Source organism: Sinocyclocheilus grahami, unplaced genomic scaffold (genome assembly GCF_001515645.1).
Source record: "Sinocyclocheilus grahami isolate Dianchi unplaced genomic scaffold, SAMN03320097.WGS_v1.1 scaffold12.1, whole genome shotgun sequence".
In the NCBI taxonomy this organism is placed as follows: Eukaryota; Metazoa; Chordata; class Actinopteri; order Cypriniformes; family Cyprinidae; genus Sinocyclocheilus; species Sinocyclocheilus grahami.
Genome location: NW_015505191.1, coordinates 1,811,531 through 1,830,004, shown reverse-complemented (window position 1 = coordinate 1,830,004; position 18,474 = coordinate 1,811,531). Strand labels below are relative to the sequence as shown.

The following is an 18,474-nucleotide window of genomic DNA, read 5'->3' as shown; positions in this document are numbered from 1 at the left end:
GACTGTGAGAAAATGTTACTGCATCTATTGTATGATTTGTAAACATGCGTAATATGTAAATGTAGTCTTTTATTTCACAATTTCAATTTTAGAAATCGAAGGACGTATTCTTAACTTAATTATTATCAGTCATTTTTTTTTTTATTTAGAAATTATTATGTTTGTCATTTGTGACGTTTCATTATTTAGTAAGTGCATGCGTTATTTAAGCATATTATAGTGTTGCGTTGTCGCATACAATTACAGGAAAGTAAAAGCAGAGTTCATGGAAATCTTAGTACAATCTTATGAGTTTCTTGTACACTTTAATTTTCCTGTGACTCCCGAGGAATTCTCTCTCGTTTTCTCCGCAATTAATTCGGCTATAGTTTCCTTATTTAAAGATGTGATATTGGCTGATATGCCCATAGTCAATCTAATTGATACAATATGTGGTCAAATGTGTTTTTCACAGACTAAAAATAACAAGTCTATTCGTTGCTTGCTCTATTGCTTATTGGACTAAATTTGTTGGAAATCCTAAGCATTTGATTATTGTCTCACAAGTTCTTTGTTACAAACAAGATAAAAGAAATCTGTTTCAAAATATTTCATAAATTCTATCCTGTTAAACATTTTCTCAGTAAGTTTAAGAAGGATATTGATGTTAATTGCTCTTTTTGCTCGTTGCACTTGGAAACTGTACCCCACATCTGGCACTGTAGTTATGTTAAAAAGTTATGGTATGATGTCTCTATGTTTATCAAAGAAAAGGTACTCTTTCATTTTAATTTGCATTTCGAAAATGTAGTTTTTGGATATTTTAAGTATGATAATGTAAATAACGAAGTTTTTGTTATTGATCTATTTATTTTGTTGGTTAAGTTTCACATTCATAAGTGTAAATTTTCTAACAAAAAACCCTGTTTTACAGTGTTTTTTTAAAGAGTTGGAAAATTACTTGTGTACTATTCAATATAGTACTAATAGAAAGGCAATTAAAACTGTCAGTTTGTTTTCTGTCTTCAAAATCTTTGGGTAATGTAAAGGTCATGCATGTCTCTGATTGTGTGTGTGTGTGTGTGTGTGTGTATATATGTATGTATATATATATATTTTTTTTCTTTTATTCTTTGTTACTCTGGCTTTGTCTTGTGTTGTATATGTCGTTTAAAGCATAAAAAAAAAATCTTAGTTCAATGTTCATTTGGGAGGAGAAAAGGTATTGGGATATTTAATTCTGGACCTTGGAGTCTAATTTGGATTATAAATGTGGAATTTAGTTAATAAATAGATTGAAGGCTTTTTTTTTCATCAAGATGACTTTCAGATTATCATTGAGAAGCAGAATGAAGACGCAAAAGGGGCTGGGCTTGGCGTGTGTTTGTGACTCGAGCGCCGTCTAGCGGTGAAGCGCAGCAGTGCAGCAGCGATGGCGCTCGTGGGATCTGCCTTCAGTGGACTCTGACCGAACTGGTCGTTTCTGTCTCTCCTCTCAGGACTTGATTTGGGGGCGTTTTAGTGAACTTCAGTAATGTTGGGCATTCTTGCCAGGACGATGGTGAGTAACCATTACATATGGCCGGGTTTTTAAACATGGTCGAATTTTTTTATTTGACACAAACAAGGGTAGCTGCCTGACATTCATGTTGTTTATGGTTTAGATAGCGGTAGTACTAAGGACAGTAGGAAGTGCCGATACAGTTCATGGCAATGATAGAAACAATGTTCACTGACAGTTGCTTAAATACTTAAGGCAGGTACCTAACACATCGTGTCAATGTGTAAATGGTCTTTAGTTTTTTAATGACAGCGCAAGAATCTTGTTACACGTTGCATTACTGCCAGTCATGTGTTGTATATGTATTACAGGTAACATTTCCAGTTATTTATAAATGTTGGACTGTATTAGCTTGTTAATGTGCACTAAATTATCAGGACTAATTGCACTACTGTATACTAATATAATAATACCTTAGACCAATGCCAAAGTGTCATATTATCTATTTCGAAGGAGAAACTGATAAAAAAAAAGTGATTCAACTATTAACATGTCAGTCATTGAGAACTAAGAAGTTCTATATTATCTATGTATCTTTATGATCTTTGATATAATAAAGCTGGTTTTATATCTTCTGGGATATTTTTAGGTCAAGGCTGGCATGGTGAAACCCTCTGGCCTGGTGAAGCCAGTGTCCGTGACACGGATCGCTGGTCGCTACTTGGCCCACCAGGAGGGTCTGCCTAAGCTTCCAGTGCCACCACTGCAACAAACATGCGAACGCTATCTGGCTGCCCTGACGCCCATCGTGGACCCGGAGGAGCTGAATCACACCTGGCAGCTGCTGGAGGAGTTTCAGAAGCCGGGCGGTGTAGGAGAGAGACTACAGAAGGGCCTGGAACAACGAGCCAAGAAGATGGAGAACTGGGTAATAAACTTGTTAGGTGCCTTTTTTTAAAGGGCTTCTTCTTAGGTCTCATTCTCTCTCTATCGTTTCCACTGCTAGCTCTCTGACTGGTGGTTACAAACAGCCTACCTAGACTACCGGATGCCTGTTGTCGTCTATTCAAGTCCTGGGGTCGTCCTCCCCCGTATGGAGTTCAGTGACCGCCAAGGCCAAATGAGGTCAGACCAGTGTGGATTCATATACGAATAGTCAATTAAATTTAACATAGGTCATTTAGTTGGTCTATAATTGTTCTTTAGAACTAAAAGTGTGTTGTTATGTGCCTACAACGTTTTTAATAGAAACTGATTAAAGGCATACAATGAATTGTTTAAAATGTTTTATTTATATATTTATGTGTAAATATATTTTACTTAAAATCTAAGATATTTATATTTTAAAATATATGTACAGTATATGCATAGATAATTATGAAACCGATTAAAGGCATGCACTTTTAGTATTTTATGTATTTATTGATATATTTGACTTAAAAATATCAAATGTTTATATTTTAACATATAAATATATTTCATATGCATTATCCAGTCAATTATCTAAAAATCAACAAGCAAACTTTAGATAATAAATATAACAAAAATAGTTTTTAGATATATTTCATACATTAAGAATTTAGTTGATTTTTCTTAATATGTTGCCAAATAGTTTTTGTTGTTGTTGTTGTCTAAAGTATAAACCTTACAAAAGTTTGTTAAATGTATGCTTTAAAAAAAGGTTAAAAAATGTTTACCAGTGGGGTTAAAAATACTTATTATTTTTTGCATGTTTATATTATATTTATATTTATTTTATATTTTGACCTTGGTGTTGCTAGTGCCAGTTACAGGAACTTTGACACATTGTAAATATTATTCAACGGTCATTCACATGAATTACATCCACACGCAGTGACCCAGAGTGGCATTATTGCAGGGTGAGGCAGTTGTTTTCAGTTACCTCTATGGTGACCTTTATACAGACTAACCCTCTCTTGCAAAGTTGAGCTTTGCAATTCGGAGAGTACAAATTGTTGCTCTCAGTAAAGTGCTGGCCTAAAGCCAGTCTCCCCACATTAACTGTAATGACAGCTTTCACATATGTCTGCTAAAACTGGTCACAGATCAGCAGTAAGGTGTGTTCTGTCAATATCATAAGTCATACAGCACAGCAGGCTCCCTGTATTTATAGTAGAAGTATTCATTTGCAGTATGTTGATGTTAAACGTGTTTAAAATGACTGTAAGAAAGTAAAAGTATTTTTTCCTCACAGATATGCAGCAAAATTAATCGCTGGAGTTTTAGATTTCAAGAGCATGATTGACAAGTGAGTGATACATTTCTTACTTTTCCTGTGCAGTCATAAGTCATTCAGTCCTTTGTTTAGATAACCATGATTATTACTATTTGTTAAATTCATCATGTATAAAGTACAGATGGTCCAGTCAGATGTAATGTCTTTCCTTTTTGATTAGTGAAACATTGCCAGTGGAGTATCTGGGTGGAAAGTCACTGTGTATGAACCAGTACTATCAAGTGCTCTCGTCTTGCCGGATCCCTGGAACAAAGAGGGACAACGTGGTCAACTATGCCTTGGACAAGAGACCCCCCACACATATCACTGTAGTGCACAACTTTCAGGTCTGTCCATGTTAGAAAATATAATAGTCCCTGTCCCAAATGTAACTTCCAATGGTAGGTAAATTGGGGGACAAAAATGTATACATTATTTAAGAAATATAAAAAAATATGTTTTGCATTTCTTTTATTAAAAAAGACATTTAATGCATTTAATACATTTTCTTGCATCCAGGACTGTGATCTGTTAGTGCCATGCTAGAATCATACAACTTACTGTTTTATTGTTTGTTTGTTTTTTTCTCTCTCATTATGCAGTTCTTTGTGCTGGATGTATATAACAGTGATGGCACGCCACTGACCGTAGACCAGATCTACATACAGCTGGAGAAGATCTGGAGCTCCTCTTTACAGACCAACAAAGAGCCTATTGGCATCCTCACCTCCAACCACCGCAACAGCTGGGGCAAAGCTTACAACAACCTCATTAAGGGTAGGCACTGCCAACACTTAGCTAGACATATTCGTGTCTTCAGTGCTAGGAACTAAATCTTTGATAAGTAAGGGATAATGTACATCAACCGGCTGGATGTACATTATCCCGCTTATTACACGGCTACTTGCCACATAAGTAAATAATTAGACGCAAAATATTGATTTGAGTTGAAATATTTGAACGCAAAGCTTCCGTGAAGACAGCAGTTGCGAGCAAGCGGCAAATTCAAACTAGACGGACATTTAAGGGAAACGGTGCAGTCAAACCACTTATTACACAACATTTCACCACAAAAATAATTAAGGCAATAAAAGAATTAAGACGAAAATGTTTTAAAACCTTACCAGTTTGTTAGTTCTCTTATAATCCATTACAGTGTACAAAACAATCGTAGCAAAATGGCAGCAGCTGCGTTTGTATGAAACAAGAGCGAGTCCGCGATACCAGGATGACATAATTAAATAGTTGTACACCATTTTGAATCGAGTTTTAATATTTTATTAGCTAAACAAACGCAAAGCTTTCACCAAGAGAAAATAGTTTAAGCAAGAGTACAGCGCCGACTGCTGTTACCTGGATGAGCCTGTGTTATTAGCTTTTACCGGTTGTTATCGAGGGATAACATACCTCGGAATGTCGCGACTGACCAATCAGAATCAAGTATTCCACAGAGCCGTGTAATAACGAGCGATAACATACCTCGGAATGTCGCGACTAACCAATCAGAATCAAGTATTCCACAGAGCCATGTAATAAGCTAATATACACCGCAGTTCAAAGGTTTGGGATCACTAAACTATACTATACTATCTGGGATCTTTTTTGAAAGAAATAGATACATATATTCAGCCAGGACACATTGATCAGACATAATTTTGGCGGCATAATATTAAAGTTGTTACTGTAGCTGTTCTACAGGCTTTCAGTTCATTAAAAGAAAATCAATGTAGGGTTAGGGTTAAACTTAGGGTGATTCTTAATTTATTTTGTGTCACTTTCAGATAAAACAAACAAAGAGTCTGTGAGAGCCATTCAGAAGAGTATCTTTACAGTCTGTCTGGATGCCCCCTTGCCGTGTGCGTCTGATGACATGTACCGCACCCGTGCTGGAGTTCAGATGCTGCATGGAGGGGGAAGCAGGTGGAACAGTGGAAATCGCTGGTTTGACAAAACATTGCAGGTTAGAGACCCACGAGTTGATGTGTGTGAACTCTCACTGAGAAATAAAGCCTAAAACATCAAATGTATCAAGATCCTGATACTGTCATGATGATTAATATGGTTTCTAGTTTATTATTGGAGAGGACGGGACATGTGGGCTGATCTATGAACACGCCCCCGCTGAGGGCCCTCCCATCGTGTCACTGATCGACCATGTGGTGCAATACATGTAAGATTAACAGTGATTAAATGTGGAAAAGTGGTTTTCCCATGGCTAGATTGTAAGTATGGCTAACGCTAATAAGATTTACCACATATTTGTACAGGAAGTCGTCAGAGATGGTCCGTACCCCAATGGTCCCGCTGCGTATGCCACAGAAGCTTCGATTCAACATCACGCCAGAGATCAAAAAGGACATTGAGGAGGCCAAACAAAACATGAACATGTAAGAAATCGAGACATTCCACTCAGTCTTTCTATTACCAACATTTTGATTGGTTGTTTTATTGGACAAGCAACATTGCAGTATGTTAAATGTTGAAAGTTTGAAGGTTTCTCTTCTCCTTCTCTGCAGAATGGTACATGACTTGGACATGAAAGTCAGTGTGTTTTCCCATTTTGGCAAAGATTTCCCAAAGTCGCAGAAGATGAGCCCTGATGTCTTTATTCAGGTTGCTCTCCAGCTGGCATACTACAGGTAAACTTCACCAGCACTGCTATTAATGGTGTTTACTGTATTTATTTCTTAACTGTAACATCCTTCTGTTATTATTAGGAAGTTAATGATTAGTTTAGCTTATTCAGTTAATTCACAAACTCTCTGTTTCAGGTTTTACAAGTGCTGTTGTCCTACCTATGAGAGCGCTTCCCTCCGCATGTTCAGACTGGGCCGAACCGACACTATACGCTCAACGTCCATTGACTCGGCTAAATTTGTCAAGGCCATGGATGACCCAGCCAAACATGTATGGACACCTCTAGTAGACATTTTGGTTGAATCCACATTTGCATTACACTACAGTTCCCAAGTTTGTGGGTCAGTAAGAGCGACTAACCAATCAGAATCAAGTATTCCACAGAGCCATGTAATAAGCTAATATACACCGCAGTTCAAAGGTTTGGGATCACTAAACTATACTATACTATCTGGGATCTTTTTTGAAAGAAATAGATACATATATTCAGCCAGGACACATTGATCAGACATAATTCTGGCGGCCACTATACGCTCAACGTCCATTGACTCGGCTAAATTTGTCAAGGCCATGGATGACCCAGCCAAACATGTATGGACACCTCTAGTAGACATTTTGGTTGAATCCACATTTGCATTACACTACAGTTCCCAAGTTTGTGGGTCAGTAAGATAATGTTTTTGGAAAGAAATTAATATGATAGTAAAGTTTTAATTTTAATTTTTTACTTTCTATTCATCAAAGAATACTGAAAAACTGTATCAGTGTTTCCACAAAGATATTATTAAGCAGCAAAACACTGAGAATAGTAATAAGAAGAAATGTATCTTTAGCACCAAATCAGCATATTAGAATGATTTCTGAAGGATCATGTGACACTAAAGACTGGAGTAATGGCTTCTGACAATTACGCTTTCCCATTACAGGAGTAAATCAAATATACTGAAATAGATATAGAAATAGAAAATGGCTATTTAAAAAGCAATAGCAATTTTTAGTTTTTATTAAATAAATGCAGTCTTGAGACGTCTTTCAAAAACATTACAAAGAAACCTTTGAACAGTAGTTTACATCATGATGCAACATCATACAAATATCTTGCTATGGAGCTTGTCTTTTTGATTATCAATATCAAAACCATCTTATTATTTTTCAATTGCATTTGATCCAGCATGAGAGAAAATGTAACAATCTAATTTTGATTGACAGAACACAGAGAAAGTGGCTCTGCTAGACAAAGCAGTTAAAGCACACAGAGCTTACACAGACATGGTGAGTAAATGCATGCTGGTGATGTTCAGCTGATCACCTGTAAGTATGTGTATCAGTCATTATTGGTCTGCACTAAATATATCCCTCAGGCCATCCGAGGTCAAGCCATCGACAGACATATGCTCGGACTGAAATTGCAGGCTATTGAGGACCTGGCCGCCCTGCCAGAGATATTCATGGATACCTCATATGCTGTGGCACTGCACTTCAACCTCTCCACCAGCCAGGTACTGTCAAACAAAGCTCTCTGGTCCAGGGTTATGTGCATGCTAATAAACCCTTATATGCAGAACAAACCCTGTTTAGTATTGCATGTACTGTGCCATTAACAACAACTGACTCTTCAAATCTGCTCAAATCATATTGCTGTAAACCTGAAATCATCAGATCATGTAAAATTCATGATCTTACAAAGGCTTGAATTGTGCTTTTTAATTTTTCCACTCTCCTAGGTGCCAGCAAAAACTGACTGTGTGATGTGCTTTGGCCCGGTGGTACCAGATGGTTATGGTGTGTGCTACAATCCCATGGATGCCCACATTAACTTTTCAGTCTCTGCTTTCAACAGCTGCCAGGACACTAACGCAGCACGTCTGGCCCAAGCACTAGAAGACGCGCTGTTAGACATGAAGACCCTGCTGGAGCAGACGCCCAAAGCCAAGCTTTAAAGATGATTATGTCAATTAGACTTGATCTTTGACCAGTTCAGTCGAGACATTTGAGTTTACAACAGCATTCAAAAGGACAGAAATTTTAAGAAGATTTTTATTTAGCATTTGACCAGTCCAGACCAGAGTTGCCTGGACTCCACTGGACTGCGGTCTTTGACAAGCCTTAACACAATAATAATCCTTAACTTTTATATGTTTATGTGCTTTGGCTTTTGTTTGTTCAAACAAACAGATCAATTAGGTTTGTCAACAGGTTTTGCTGATTTCTTTTTTCTTTTTGTTTGTATTGAGATTATGTGCATTATGGTGAACCTGTGGTTAAAAAAAAGCGCATGTGATTCTTTATTGTATTTTAGATATTAAATGTAATTAAATACAGAAAAATGTTTTAATTGCCATAATGTAAATAGTGACATTTGCAAAGCATTGGTTTCTTAGTTCTTTGTTCAATGTTGTAAATTTGCACATTAACACATTTTTAATAAATATCAAGTCTTTAATAACATTTTAAATTCTGTTTAGATTTGGTCATTATTCATCAAAAGTTGTTCTTGTGCATAATGTTACTGTGTATAACTGTCTTCTTTGGGTCTATGTAATGTTGCATATATAATTATGTAAAATATCACTGCAATGGTTTTTACATATGGACACCCCCAAATAAATATTTATCAGAGAAGAAATAGACCTACTCAACTATGGACTCTGTGTCTTGTAATAAATATAAGAATTGATGAGTAACAATTACTATATATGTTCTGGTTTACCTTTCGTTGAACATGAATTTTACAACATTACATATTGTTATATGCATCATGGATCAGATAAACTGTTTTCATTTTATTCATTTTTTTTTTTTAATGCGACATTTATATAACAATCTTTCAAAGCTGCAGTTTAATCACTGACCCATTGGAGTCTCAAACGATCCCCTATTATCTGTCACACATGCTCGTGTGTGTGTGTGTGTGTGTGTGTGTGTGTGTTGTGGTTATCAGTGAGTGTCCTCGCGCTTACCTGTGCTCATCATATCGCACAGAACCCTGCGCTGTTGACTCAGTTGTACAATACTCAAAAATTATAGTATGGAAAAAGTTAAAGACATTATTCCTGATTATAACGATGGAGACTTTCTGTGTCCTAAAAGTGGGTAAGTGTTATGAAAGAATATATCATGTTGTTGTCGCACTCATAGCCTAATCTTTGAATTAACAAGTGTTAAATAACATATTTTAATAATTTTAATTAAATTATGTTATAGAATTATTGCACCCTTGGGTTAGTCCATATTTGACCCAAAGTTGGGTTGAAACAACCCAGCATTTTTAGAGTGTGTTTTTTAAAACGATACTACTGAAGTGAGTCTGTTTATTGTATTATAGCCTGATTATGTCTCATTAAGCTCAACCTGTGATTTTGTACAAGCTTTATTTAATGTGAAAATTACGGTGGCCGAGAGAGCTCAACGCGCTGCAACTTAAGAAAACACATGCAAATTGAAAAAACACCAGCAAATTAAGAAAACATCCAGTTGTACAATACTCAAAAATTATAGTATGGAAAAAGTTAAAGACATTATTCCTGATTATAACGATGGAGACTTTCTGTGTCCTAAAAGTGGGTAAGTGTTATGAAAGAATATATCATGTTGTTGTCGCACTCATAGCCTAATCTTTGAATTAACAAGTGTTAAATAACATATTTTAATAATTTTAATTAAATTATGTTATAGAATTATTGCACTCTAAAAATGCTGGGTTGTTTCAACCCATCTTTGGGTCAAATATGGACTAACCCAAAAGTTGGGTTAGTCCATATTTGACCCAAAGTTGGGTTGAAACAACCCAGCATTTTTTAGAGTGTGTTTTTTAAAACGATACTACTGAAGTGAGTCTGTTTATTGTATTATAGCCTGATCATGTCTCATTAAGCTCAACCTGTGATTTTGTACAAGCTTTATTTAATGTGAAAATAGTGTTTTTATTTGTTGTCAAATTTTAATAATAATAATAATAATTCCTTACATTTATAAAGCGCTTTTCAAAGCACTCAAAGTGCTTTACATTGTTAATATAGCTAACACAATAACATTAGTTTAAGAGAGAAGCTTAAGGTGTCGTTTCCCTTCAATTCTTTAATTATAGCTTTTATTCTCTTAATTTTCTTAGAGTACTCCATGTCCTGCACAGAAATGTTCATGTTTTTTTTTTCATTTCCTGATAACACTATAAGAATAAATTTAACATTTAACCTCAATCTTATCAAATGTTATTGATGAAAGGAATGTAGAATAGGTACATCTGAACTCTCACTTAAAAGATCTTTTCAAAGCCATAATGTCAATTTCTTTCTTTCTTCCTTCCTTCCTTTCTTTTTCTTTCTTTACCTCAGATTTTAGGTTAACAACTTGACTACATGAAAGGGGGGTTGAGAAAAAAAAAGGGAGGTTTTAAACTCCAAACTCAGTTTTAAATGACAAAGTGTAATTTTTCTTAAGGTGACTGGAATTTATGTTAAATGTTCTGATTTAATTTAACAGATATATAGAGCAAAAAAGAACATGTTTTTTTCTTACTATATATATATATATATATATATATATATATATATATATATATACTTTTTGTATATATATATATATATAATGGCCATGTCAGCTGTATGGGACACTGACTATCTGTGGAGAGAGGTCCAAGGGTCAGTGCAAACAGGTCTAATGTGTCTTCTTTCATGTGGATTTAATCATAGATGCTAGACAGAACCTTGTTGTTCTGTAATTGTAGTTCTGATCCATGCTGGTTCCGGTGATTCTTGTGTGCATGCCATCAATGTAGTAACTTATTGTCATTTTTAAAGTAAATAATATTTTGAAATATTAGCATGTTGAACTTTTCACTTGCAATATTGTTGACAGTGTATTTTCAACAGGCTGCATCTGGCTATTCTAGCAATGGCATCTGTGGATAGGTTCAATGTTCTGTCAAAACATGTGCTGTGTAATTTGCACATAACATAATTCTTCTGTTGTTTTTGTTAATTGAAAGTCTACATAGATGGTTTTCAACTGAGAAGTGAACTATAGCTTGTTTTCATACATTTGAAACATTCATTAGGATTTAAAATCACAACAGATTAGATAAATACGGAAGGCTGTTTGAAAGCTGTAAAACATTAAATGGGTAATTGTGATAAAGTTTAAAATAAGTTGCATGTGACAAATTCACATTGTGAGATTTTTACATCTGTATGCATTAAGTTAAAAATGATTTACATTAAGTGCTATAAAGATGTAAAGCTATAACGTGTGTGTGTGTGTGTGTGTGTGTTTGTGTGTTTGCATTTCTATAGGGCAAAGTTGGCCTCTCTCTTTGGTCTGGACCGAGCAGAGAGTCAGGGAAACGAGTCTTTCCAATTCACCGCCCCTAAACAGCCCAAAAAGTCCTGTGCCAAATTAGGTGGTACAGCAAATAGTTGCATAGCCTTTTTCTGATCATTTTGAATCTTAATGTGAGCACATAATTGCTCATGGTTTAATCAGTGTTTTTCTTAAGGCCCGCCTCCTCAGAAGTCCATCCCTCCTCCATGTGCTCCAGCTGTGTTGTTTGCTGCAGCTGTTCATGCATTCAGCTTGTTAGTATAAATATGGCAATTAAAGGATGTTTATGAGACTTTGAATGAGCATTAGTTCACACATTTCTTAAATGAGCTTTGATTTTCCACCAGTGTGAATGGACAATATGTAAAGCAAGGCAAGATAGGAGCTGCTGTTTTAGGAAACCATGTCACCAAAGAGGTAAGAGAAGCTAATTAACAGAAGCTTATCTCTAGTAAAAAAAAATTATAAATGTTAAATACATTATAATAATAAGTATAGTTCAAATCTATGAACATATTTACTGACACATTCAGTGTACCTGAAGTATACTTGCAATAGTTCCACTTTAACACAATCAAATATACTTCAGTATATCTTTAGTTGGACTGCAGCACAACTTCGGCACAATTAAAGTGCGTGAAGTACAAAATGAGTTGTTCAAATGTATTAATTATAATAATTTAGCATACTAAAAGTACAATTTCAGGGAACTTTAAGTACATAAATATCTAAATGTATTTTAAGTATACTTAGTATGAAATAAATTAATTTCAAATACATTTTAAAGTTTTTTTTTCACTGCGTATTTTCTTTGGTAATTTTTATTATTTTTTTCTATCTGCACTTATAGTACAAGATTCTGTTGTACGACAGTAAACAAAAGCAGATCAGTACAGCTCGAATCCATCGTGGATTTGTCCTCACAGTGAGTGTTGATTCTATTCTATTCTATTCTTCTGTGTTTTGTTGTGTTAGATGCTGCACTCATCAGCTCTTTATACCTGTCCACAGGTTCAGCCCTATAACTATGTCACTTTCTATGATGACCAGCAACAAAACTGGTCTTTAATGTTTGACTCAGCAAAGTCCAGGCCTGAGTTCTGTAAGGAGGTAATACTTAAACTCAATTGTTTGTTTAATAAAGATTGATGCATTCTGGATTTGGAATAAATTATTCTGTATCTCAAAGTGTGCCTCTTATTTACTTCAAAGCTGCGGGGTTCTGCAAAATTGCTATAATGCAAACATCTTAAAATTATACAGATGCACTATGTATTTGGTGAAATGACCTCTGAGCATGTTTCTCTCAGGTGTGTGTGGCCCGGTGGAACAGTGAGGCTTTGTCAGACTCTCTGGTCACTCAGGACCTGGTCCAAGGAGAAGGTCAAGCTGTTGATGTCGGGGACACAGTGGAGGTGGCCTATTCTGGATGGCTTTTACAGAACCATTCTCTAGGACAGGTGATTATTCATGGTATTTTTGTACAGATGAATTACATTGTATCAAAAAATAAAGAATAAATAAATGTTAAAAAGTTTATAGCATCTTTTAATTCTCGAGGAGTTTCTATTCTTTGTAAATGATGCTGAGTGGAATCACTACTTTTCCTAAATGTACACAGTATGTTCTTTCTTTTTAGTAGTTGAGCACATGTAGCACACAGCAGCTCACGGTGCACATTCTTGTTGATTAGTCGCAGCTCAATATAAGTCATGCACTCACTGAACTAATCAGTTCACTGGCAATTTAAATGAGTCTGTCTGGCATGTTTGCTGTGCAGCTGGAGATCTATAAATGCAAAAGTTCAGTGTCTCTGTCTGTTTTTTCAGGTATTTGATTCCAATCTGGGCAAAGAAAAGCTGCAGCGAGTAAAGGTCGGAGCAGGCAAAGCTCAGAGGGTGAGCAGCTCTTGAACACAACAATGCTTTAAAATGATAATTAAAGAAATGTACAGTATAACAGAAAAATGTTGGTTCTGTCAGCTGTTGTACCATCAAGCTCTTACATTGCTCTTTCTCACAGGGATGGGAGGACGGGATGCTTGGCATGCAGAAAGGAGGTCGACGGCTCCTTATCGTCCCTCCTAGTATGGGTCATGGTTCAAAGGGCGTCCTTAACCATGTGCAAGCAAACAGCACTCTGGTGTTTGATGTTGAGATTCATAGAGTAAGGCACTGACATTGTGAATATAATTTAATATACCAGCAAACATATTTAATCTCTCTCTAACTCCTTTTTTGTTTGTATATTTATCTAAATGTAGGTTCAATTCTCCAAAGTCCGACGTAGTCGGGAATCAGTTGACACCTTCAGTACATCTCCAAGCACACCAAAAGAGAACACCAGCCAATCTATCTATCTGTATGTATATACTGTATATATAGAGAAAGAGAGAGAGACGTCAAAACATATAAATATATTAAAATACAAAAAACAGTATTGCAATAATAATAATAATGAATTCTTTTTTGGATCAACAGCCATATTCCTTCAGACAAAATCCTTATTTTCCAACACAGCTAGATTCATTTGCCTCAGTCTACCCATCCCAGCACTTTCCATACCAAAGTAAGATCTGAGCCTATTACTTTTGTACACGCAATACTTGCTGAAATGTCACTTTATTTTACTTATTATTATTATTATTAGCATGCAATTAAAATTACTGCATGCTGTCACTGCCATTTTTACACTAAATGCAAACATGTTTTAAATAGCACCTGATATCACATCATTCTTGATGTCTGATGCTCGCCAACACAACACAGAAATTCTGCTGGCTATTGAAAAGCTGGCACGCAGGGTGGACCAGCTGAGCTGCAAGGTATATTGGTGCAATATGGATTATTATTTTATTTTTCAAAAAAAAAAAAACGAGATTTGATTCATTGTTCTCAGGTGGATGAGCTGCAAAAAGAGGGTCACCTCTCTTTCAGACTCTCCTCTGTGTCCTTAGAGACAAACATGATCCTACACAACATTCAGAGAATCATTCAGGTTTGAATACAAGGATACTTTTATTAATTATAAAGATCGTTTTGTAATGTTTAGATGCAAATAAGTAGCCTTTTAAATGCCATCTGTGTTTTAGGAGAGTATGTGCTTGCTAAACTATGCCATGTGGGTTTATTAGCTCAGTATATTATAATTTTATGTATGTTAAACTCGCTTGGTTGCTATGTTTGCATGTTGATCTGATTGTAGGTGTGTGCTGGAGAATGGCGTGATCAGGAAAATGCCATAAATCGTCTCTCTTTCAGGTTCATTTGTCGGGAGAATTGGATTCCTCCACCACACAAGCACATCAGCTGCAGCAGGAGGCGCTCAATTCGCAGCAGAGGGCAGAGAAGCAGAAGTGCAAACAGATGGAGGACATCATACAAAACACGGATGAGGAGATGCAAGATCTGAGGGCTGAAAAGGAGAATCTGGATCAGGTGTGTATGATATGAGTGTATACGAAGCTTTTAACCTGTCTAATTTAATGCTTGAATAAGAGTATTCGAGCATCATCCAGTTTTCTCTGGCAGATCCTGTCAGACAGGAAGAGGAAGTGGCAGGTAGAGCAGGTAGACGGAGAATGCCTTTAGTCTTGTATTTACATTCATTTGAAATATTTTAGTATGAAAATCTATAAGCAAAATATCAGACGCTGTTCAGATGAGGGGTTAAAAGCTCTTATTTTGCTGTAGTAAAGTGTACTGAAACTGAGCTGGTGTATCTGGTGCAGGTGAAGCGATTGCTGAATGGAGTGTTTCAGTCTCTCAGGACAGAGTTTGATTCACAGGAATCTTACAGCGGACACACGGTGCTTGAGATTCTCCAAAACACCATCAAGGTACTGTTCAACCAATCAGGTTCAGTTATACAATGATTTCAGGTTTTGCTGACACCTGCTTTTCCAATGCAGAGTATCACCGTGAAACTTCTCTCAGAACCTCGGGAGCTTGAATCAGGCATAGATGAAGATAAAGTAGAGGAAGAATACTTGTCAACTGAAGAGTGTCTGCAAATCAAACACATGAAGAAGGAAAACAATGAAATAGCGGGAAAAGGCCAACATTAAAAAGGAAGCATTTATGCTGTAGATCAGAACACCTGCATATTGCAGTATGTTCTGCCATAAGCATTGGTTCACATACTGAGATCCTGAAAGGGGAATTGCTACTGTCCAATCACAGTTAAGAAGGCTAATTAATGTCCAATCAGTGGACAGCTGATCCTTTCCCAGTGTTTCAAAGCAGGCAGTTCTTCAGTCATTGAACTGGAAGAACCCTGATCCATAACAACAGTGTCCTGACGCAGTACGACACAACTTGATATAACTAACAAGGTTGTAAGTCAAGTTAACTAGATACACATAAATGTAATCTTTACTTGAGTTTATCTTTGAGAACATTATTTAATATACTATTTAGGGTTTAGTTATAATTATAAAAGATTGCAAAAGACTAATCTAATCAACTTGACATTTCAGGAATTCTGGAATTGTTGACTAATATTGATTTATTGAACATGAAAATAAAAATGACACTAGGCAAAATGTAAGAAGTAAATAGAAAATCTAACATAATTGCTAACTAACACTTATGATATTTTGTGTATATAAACAAATGTATCTAAACAGCAGTATGCTGTTGCAAAAATAAACCTCTTAATTGTAAAAGGACTCTAGAACAAATTGTCTAGCAGGTTTATTTTTCAGAGGTCTGACAGGTGTGATAACACTTCAAAATGAATAGGCAGCATTTCAATGGATGTGGTTGGTTGGGTACAATTATAAAACCTAAATAAAAAAAGAAAGTACATTATGAATATGTAGACTTACAATGGAAAACGCGTAATGGCAGCACATATATTGTAAATGAATGTAACATAGAGATTCAATCTCACTGATAATATCACAGATACGGTGCCATTTGTGTTGTAAAAAATTACCACAAACTGTATCAGTTCTTATTAAATAAAATAAGAGCAGGAGGACTACAGTGTGTACATAAGTTAATAATAACCTGCCACCAGAGGGTAGTTTATACTACAGTTACTTCTACTAAACATTCTGACGATTTCATTTTTTTTTCTTAAATGGCAGATGCATAGCAAATAAAAGATGTATTTGTCCAGTCTGATCCATACAGCATAACTGTATCACAAAAAGCACACAGATTAAAAGTTTGTATCATGCTGATAAACACTTAAAGCTTAATTCTTGAAATAGGAAATTAAATGAATATTGTTTAATTACAGAGATTAAGTTCTTTTTTCATTCTGTACATGTTCAGTGAGAAGCAGACTTGCATATAAGAGCACTTGGATGAAGAGAGGTTCACAGAAGTCCACAGATACAGGAAATACTATTGGGTGTGTGCAATGCGTAAAGTTGCTTAAAACTGGATCGTTGACAATGTAAAAAGGACTAACAGTGCATATGTTAGGATGAATGTCTGGAGAGTTTTAAGTACAGTGCCTTCAGAAAGGTTTCACCTTCAACCTATAATTGTGTATTCTGCTGTGTTGCCAAGTCAGTTAAAAACATTTAAATGTTGAAATTCAAATTTAAAGAGTCACATTTAAACAAAAATTTTAAATCTTACATTAAAAATGAAAGTATTAAAATACTCTGGTACTAGGGCTGCACGATTAATCGAATGTGATTGTCATGCACAATTTTTAGTAATGCCGGTGTAACCTATTGTGCGTTATGGAAGAAAGAAACACACGATGCAGGTCACCATCAGCCTATGTATTAATGTTAAAGGAAGTGTGCAACAAAACGATAGAAAGTACAATGCGTTTTCCCCCAGCATATTCACACAAGTACAGGGGCAGAGGAAACCCCGAATCAGAGTCTTAAAGGGACAGACACCCAGACCATTACACTGGTTCTGTAATCAGCAGGAAATCATCAGCTGCTTTCAGATAGAGCAGAATTTACTACACAGAGAACACTGACAAGTTACGCAAAAAAAAAAAAAAAATCGCAGACGATTTTATTGTGCGATTCTGAAATCGAAGAAATCGTTTGCGATAATGACAGCTGTTTGCACAGCTTCTCAGTGAACTACGGCTCTGTGAAGTAAATGCTGCTCCATCTGAAAGCATGTGAAAATACCACATTTAATAACATATTTTTACTCCAAACTCACTTCATAACGTCAGTCGAGTGTTTGAAGTAAATTCTTCTGTGAGATGATGTGGATGGAGATTTACTGCTGATCACAGAACCGTGCTTCACTGAAAGATACGCATGACAATCGCAGCTTCTGTCGAATCGTGATCTCGATTCCATTTCGATTTATCGTGCAGCCCTATCTGGTACTGCAGGGTATTGGCCCTTTCACACCAAGAACACAAGTATAAGGACAACTTTATAACAATAAATGTATTAGCATCCACACCAACGGACAATCTGTTTATTATAAGCACATACTGTAGTTATGTCAGCTGCCACTTTAAATGCTCAAGCTCTTTAAAGTGAGGCAGATTCTGATTGGCCTGTAAATATTTTATCGTTCATCAGCTGGAAAAAATTGTTGTGATAGTGATTCCAATTATATAGTTCCTCTGTGTTGTTGTCATTATAGCTGTGGGGTGATGCCCCAATTCTGATCAAATTAGAATGATGATTAAAACTTTAACATTACAGCTATTGTCCTTGATGTAAAAATCCCTGAATGGTGATAAATTTGGTCTTACTGTACAACAATGTTGATATAATAACATGGAGGGCGGGGCATGCAGATTTAGCTTTACTGTAGAGAACATGCAGATATTTAAAATTTAGTTGGGGGGGGGGGGGGGG

At 35.9% G+C, this 18,474-nt stretch overlaps 3 protein-coding genes across 5 annotated transcripts in view; 2 read left to right on the top strand and 1 right to left on the bottom strand.

Annotated features, from left to right (window-relative positions):
- Positions 1-1,400: 1,400 nt before the first annotated feature.
- On the top strand, positions 1,401-8,646 carry LOC107597084 (carnitine O-acetyltransferase-like). 2 transcript variants are annotated; one of them, XM_016287997.1, is made up of 15 exons: positions 1,401-1,540; positions 2,130-2,408; positions 2,487-2,605; positions 3,696-3,749; positions 3,898-4,063; positions 4,319-4,493; positions 5,498-5,676; positions 5,786-5,886; positions 5,984-6,103; positions 6,233-6,355; positions 6,488-6,589; positions 6,911-6,944; positions 7,563-7,625; positions 7,715-7,852; positions 8,078-8,646. In XM_016287997.1, the coding sequence occupies exons 1-15, from the start codon at positions 1,514-1,516 to the stop codon at positions 8,291-8,293; spliced, it is 1,896 nt and encodes a 631-aa protein (XP_016143483.1). In that variant the 5' UTR covers positions 1,401-1,513; the 3' UTR covers positions 8,294-8,646. The 2 variants fall into 2 exon arrangements, with proteins under 2 accessions (XP_016143483.1, XP_016143487.1); XM_016288001.1 differs by lacking the exon at positions 6,911-6,944 and having other exon boundaries at positions 6,488-6,623; positions 8,078-8,645.
- A 1,206-nt stretch (positions 8,647-9,852) lies between these two features.
- Positions 9,853-15,977, top strand: fkbp15a (FKBP prolyl isomerase family member 15a). The gene is made up of 18 exons (XM_016289227.1): positions 9,853-9,917; positions 11,645-11,754; positions 11,848-11,926; positions 12,020-12,089; positions 12,523-12,597; positions 12,684-12,782; positions 12,983-13,132; positions 13,502-13,570; positions 13,695-13,838; positions 13,936-14,037; positions 14,153-14,240; positions 14,390-14,496; positions 14,571-14,669; positions 14,764-14,767; positions 14,904-15,109; positions 15,203-15,254; positions 15,338-15,510; positions 15,583-15,977. The coding sequence occupies exons 1-18, from the start codon at positions 9,853-9,855 to the stop codon at positions 15,736-15,738; spliced, it is 1,848 nt and encodes a 615-aa protein (XP_016144713.1). The 3' UTR covers positions 15,739-15,977.
- Positions 15,602-18,474, bottom strand: part of LOC107597066 (E3 ubiquitin-protein ligase LRSAM1-like) — a 12,621-nt gene continuing 9,748 nt past the window's right edge. For both annotated transcript variants that reach the window (XM_016287982.1, XM_016287988.1), the window contains exon 26: positions 15,602-15,678. The gene's annotated coding sequence lies outside the window, so the exon portion shown is untranslated. The remainder of the gene's footprint in view (positions 15,679-18,474) is intronic.

What these genes read in the sequence shown, in the direction of transcription:
- LOC107597084 (XM_016287997.1), top strand. Translation starts at nt 1,514, where the DNA reads ATGTTGGGCATTCTTGCCAGGACGATG. An exon ending in TTCAAGAGCATGATTGACAA is followed by an intron (nt 3,750 to 3,897) that starts GTGAGTGATACA and finishes CTTTTTGATTAG; the next exon opens with TGAAACATTGCCAGTGGAGT. An exon ending in CTCCAGCTGGCATACTACAG is followed by an intron (nt 6,356 to 6,487) that starts GTAAACTTCACC and finishes TCTCTGTTTCAG; the next exon opens with GTTTTACAAGTGCTGTTGTC.
- fkbp15a (XM_016289227.1), top strand. Translation starts at nt 9,853, where the DNA reads ATGGAAAAAGTTAAAGACATTATTCCTGATTATAACGATGGAGACTTT. An exon ending in GTCCTGTGCCAAATTAGGTG is followed by an intron (nt 11,755 to 11,847) that starts GTACAGCAAATA and finishes GTTTTTCTTAAG; the next exon opens with GCCCGCCTCCTCAGAAGTCC. An exon ending in AGAGCAGGTAGACGGAGAAT is followed by an intron (nt 15,255 to 15,337) that starts GCCTTTAGTCTT and finishes TGTTCAGATGAG; the next exon opens with GGGTTAAAAGCTCTTATTTT.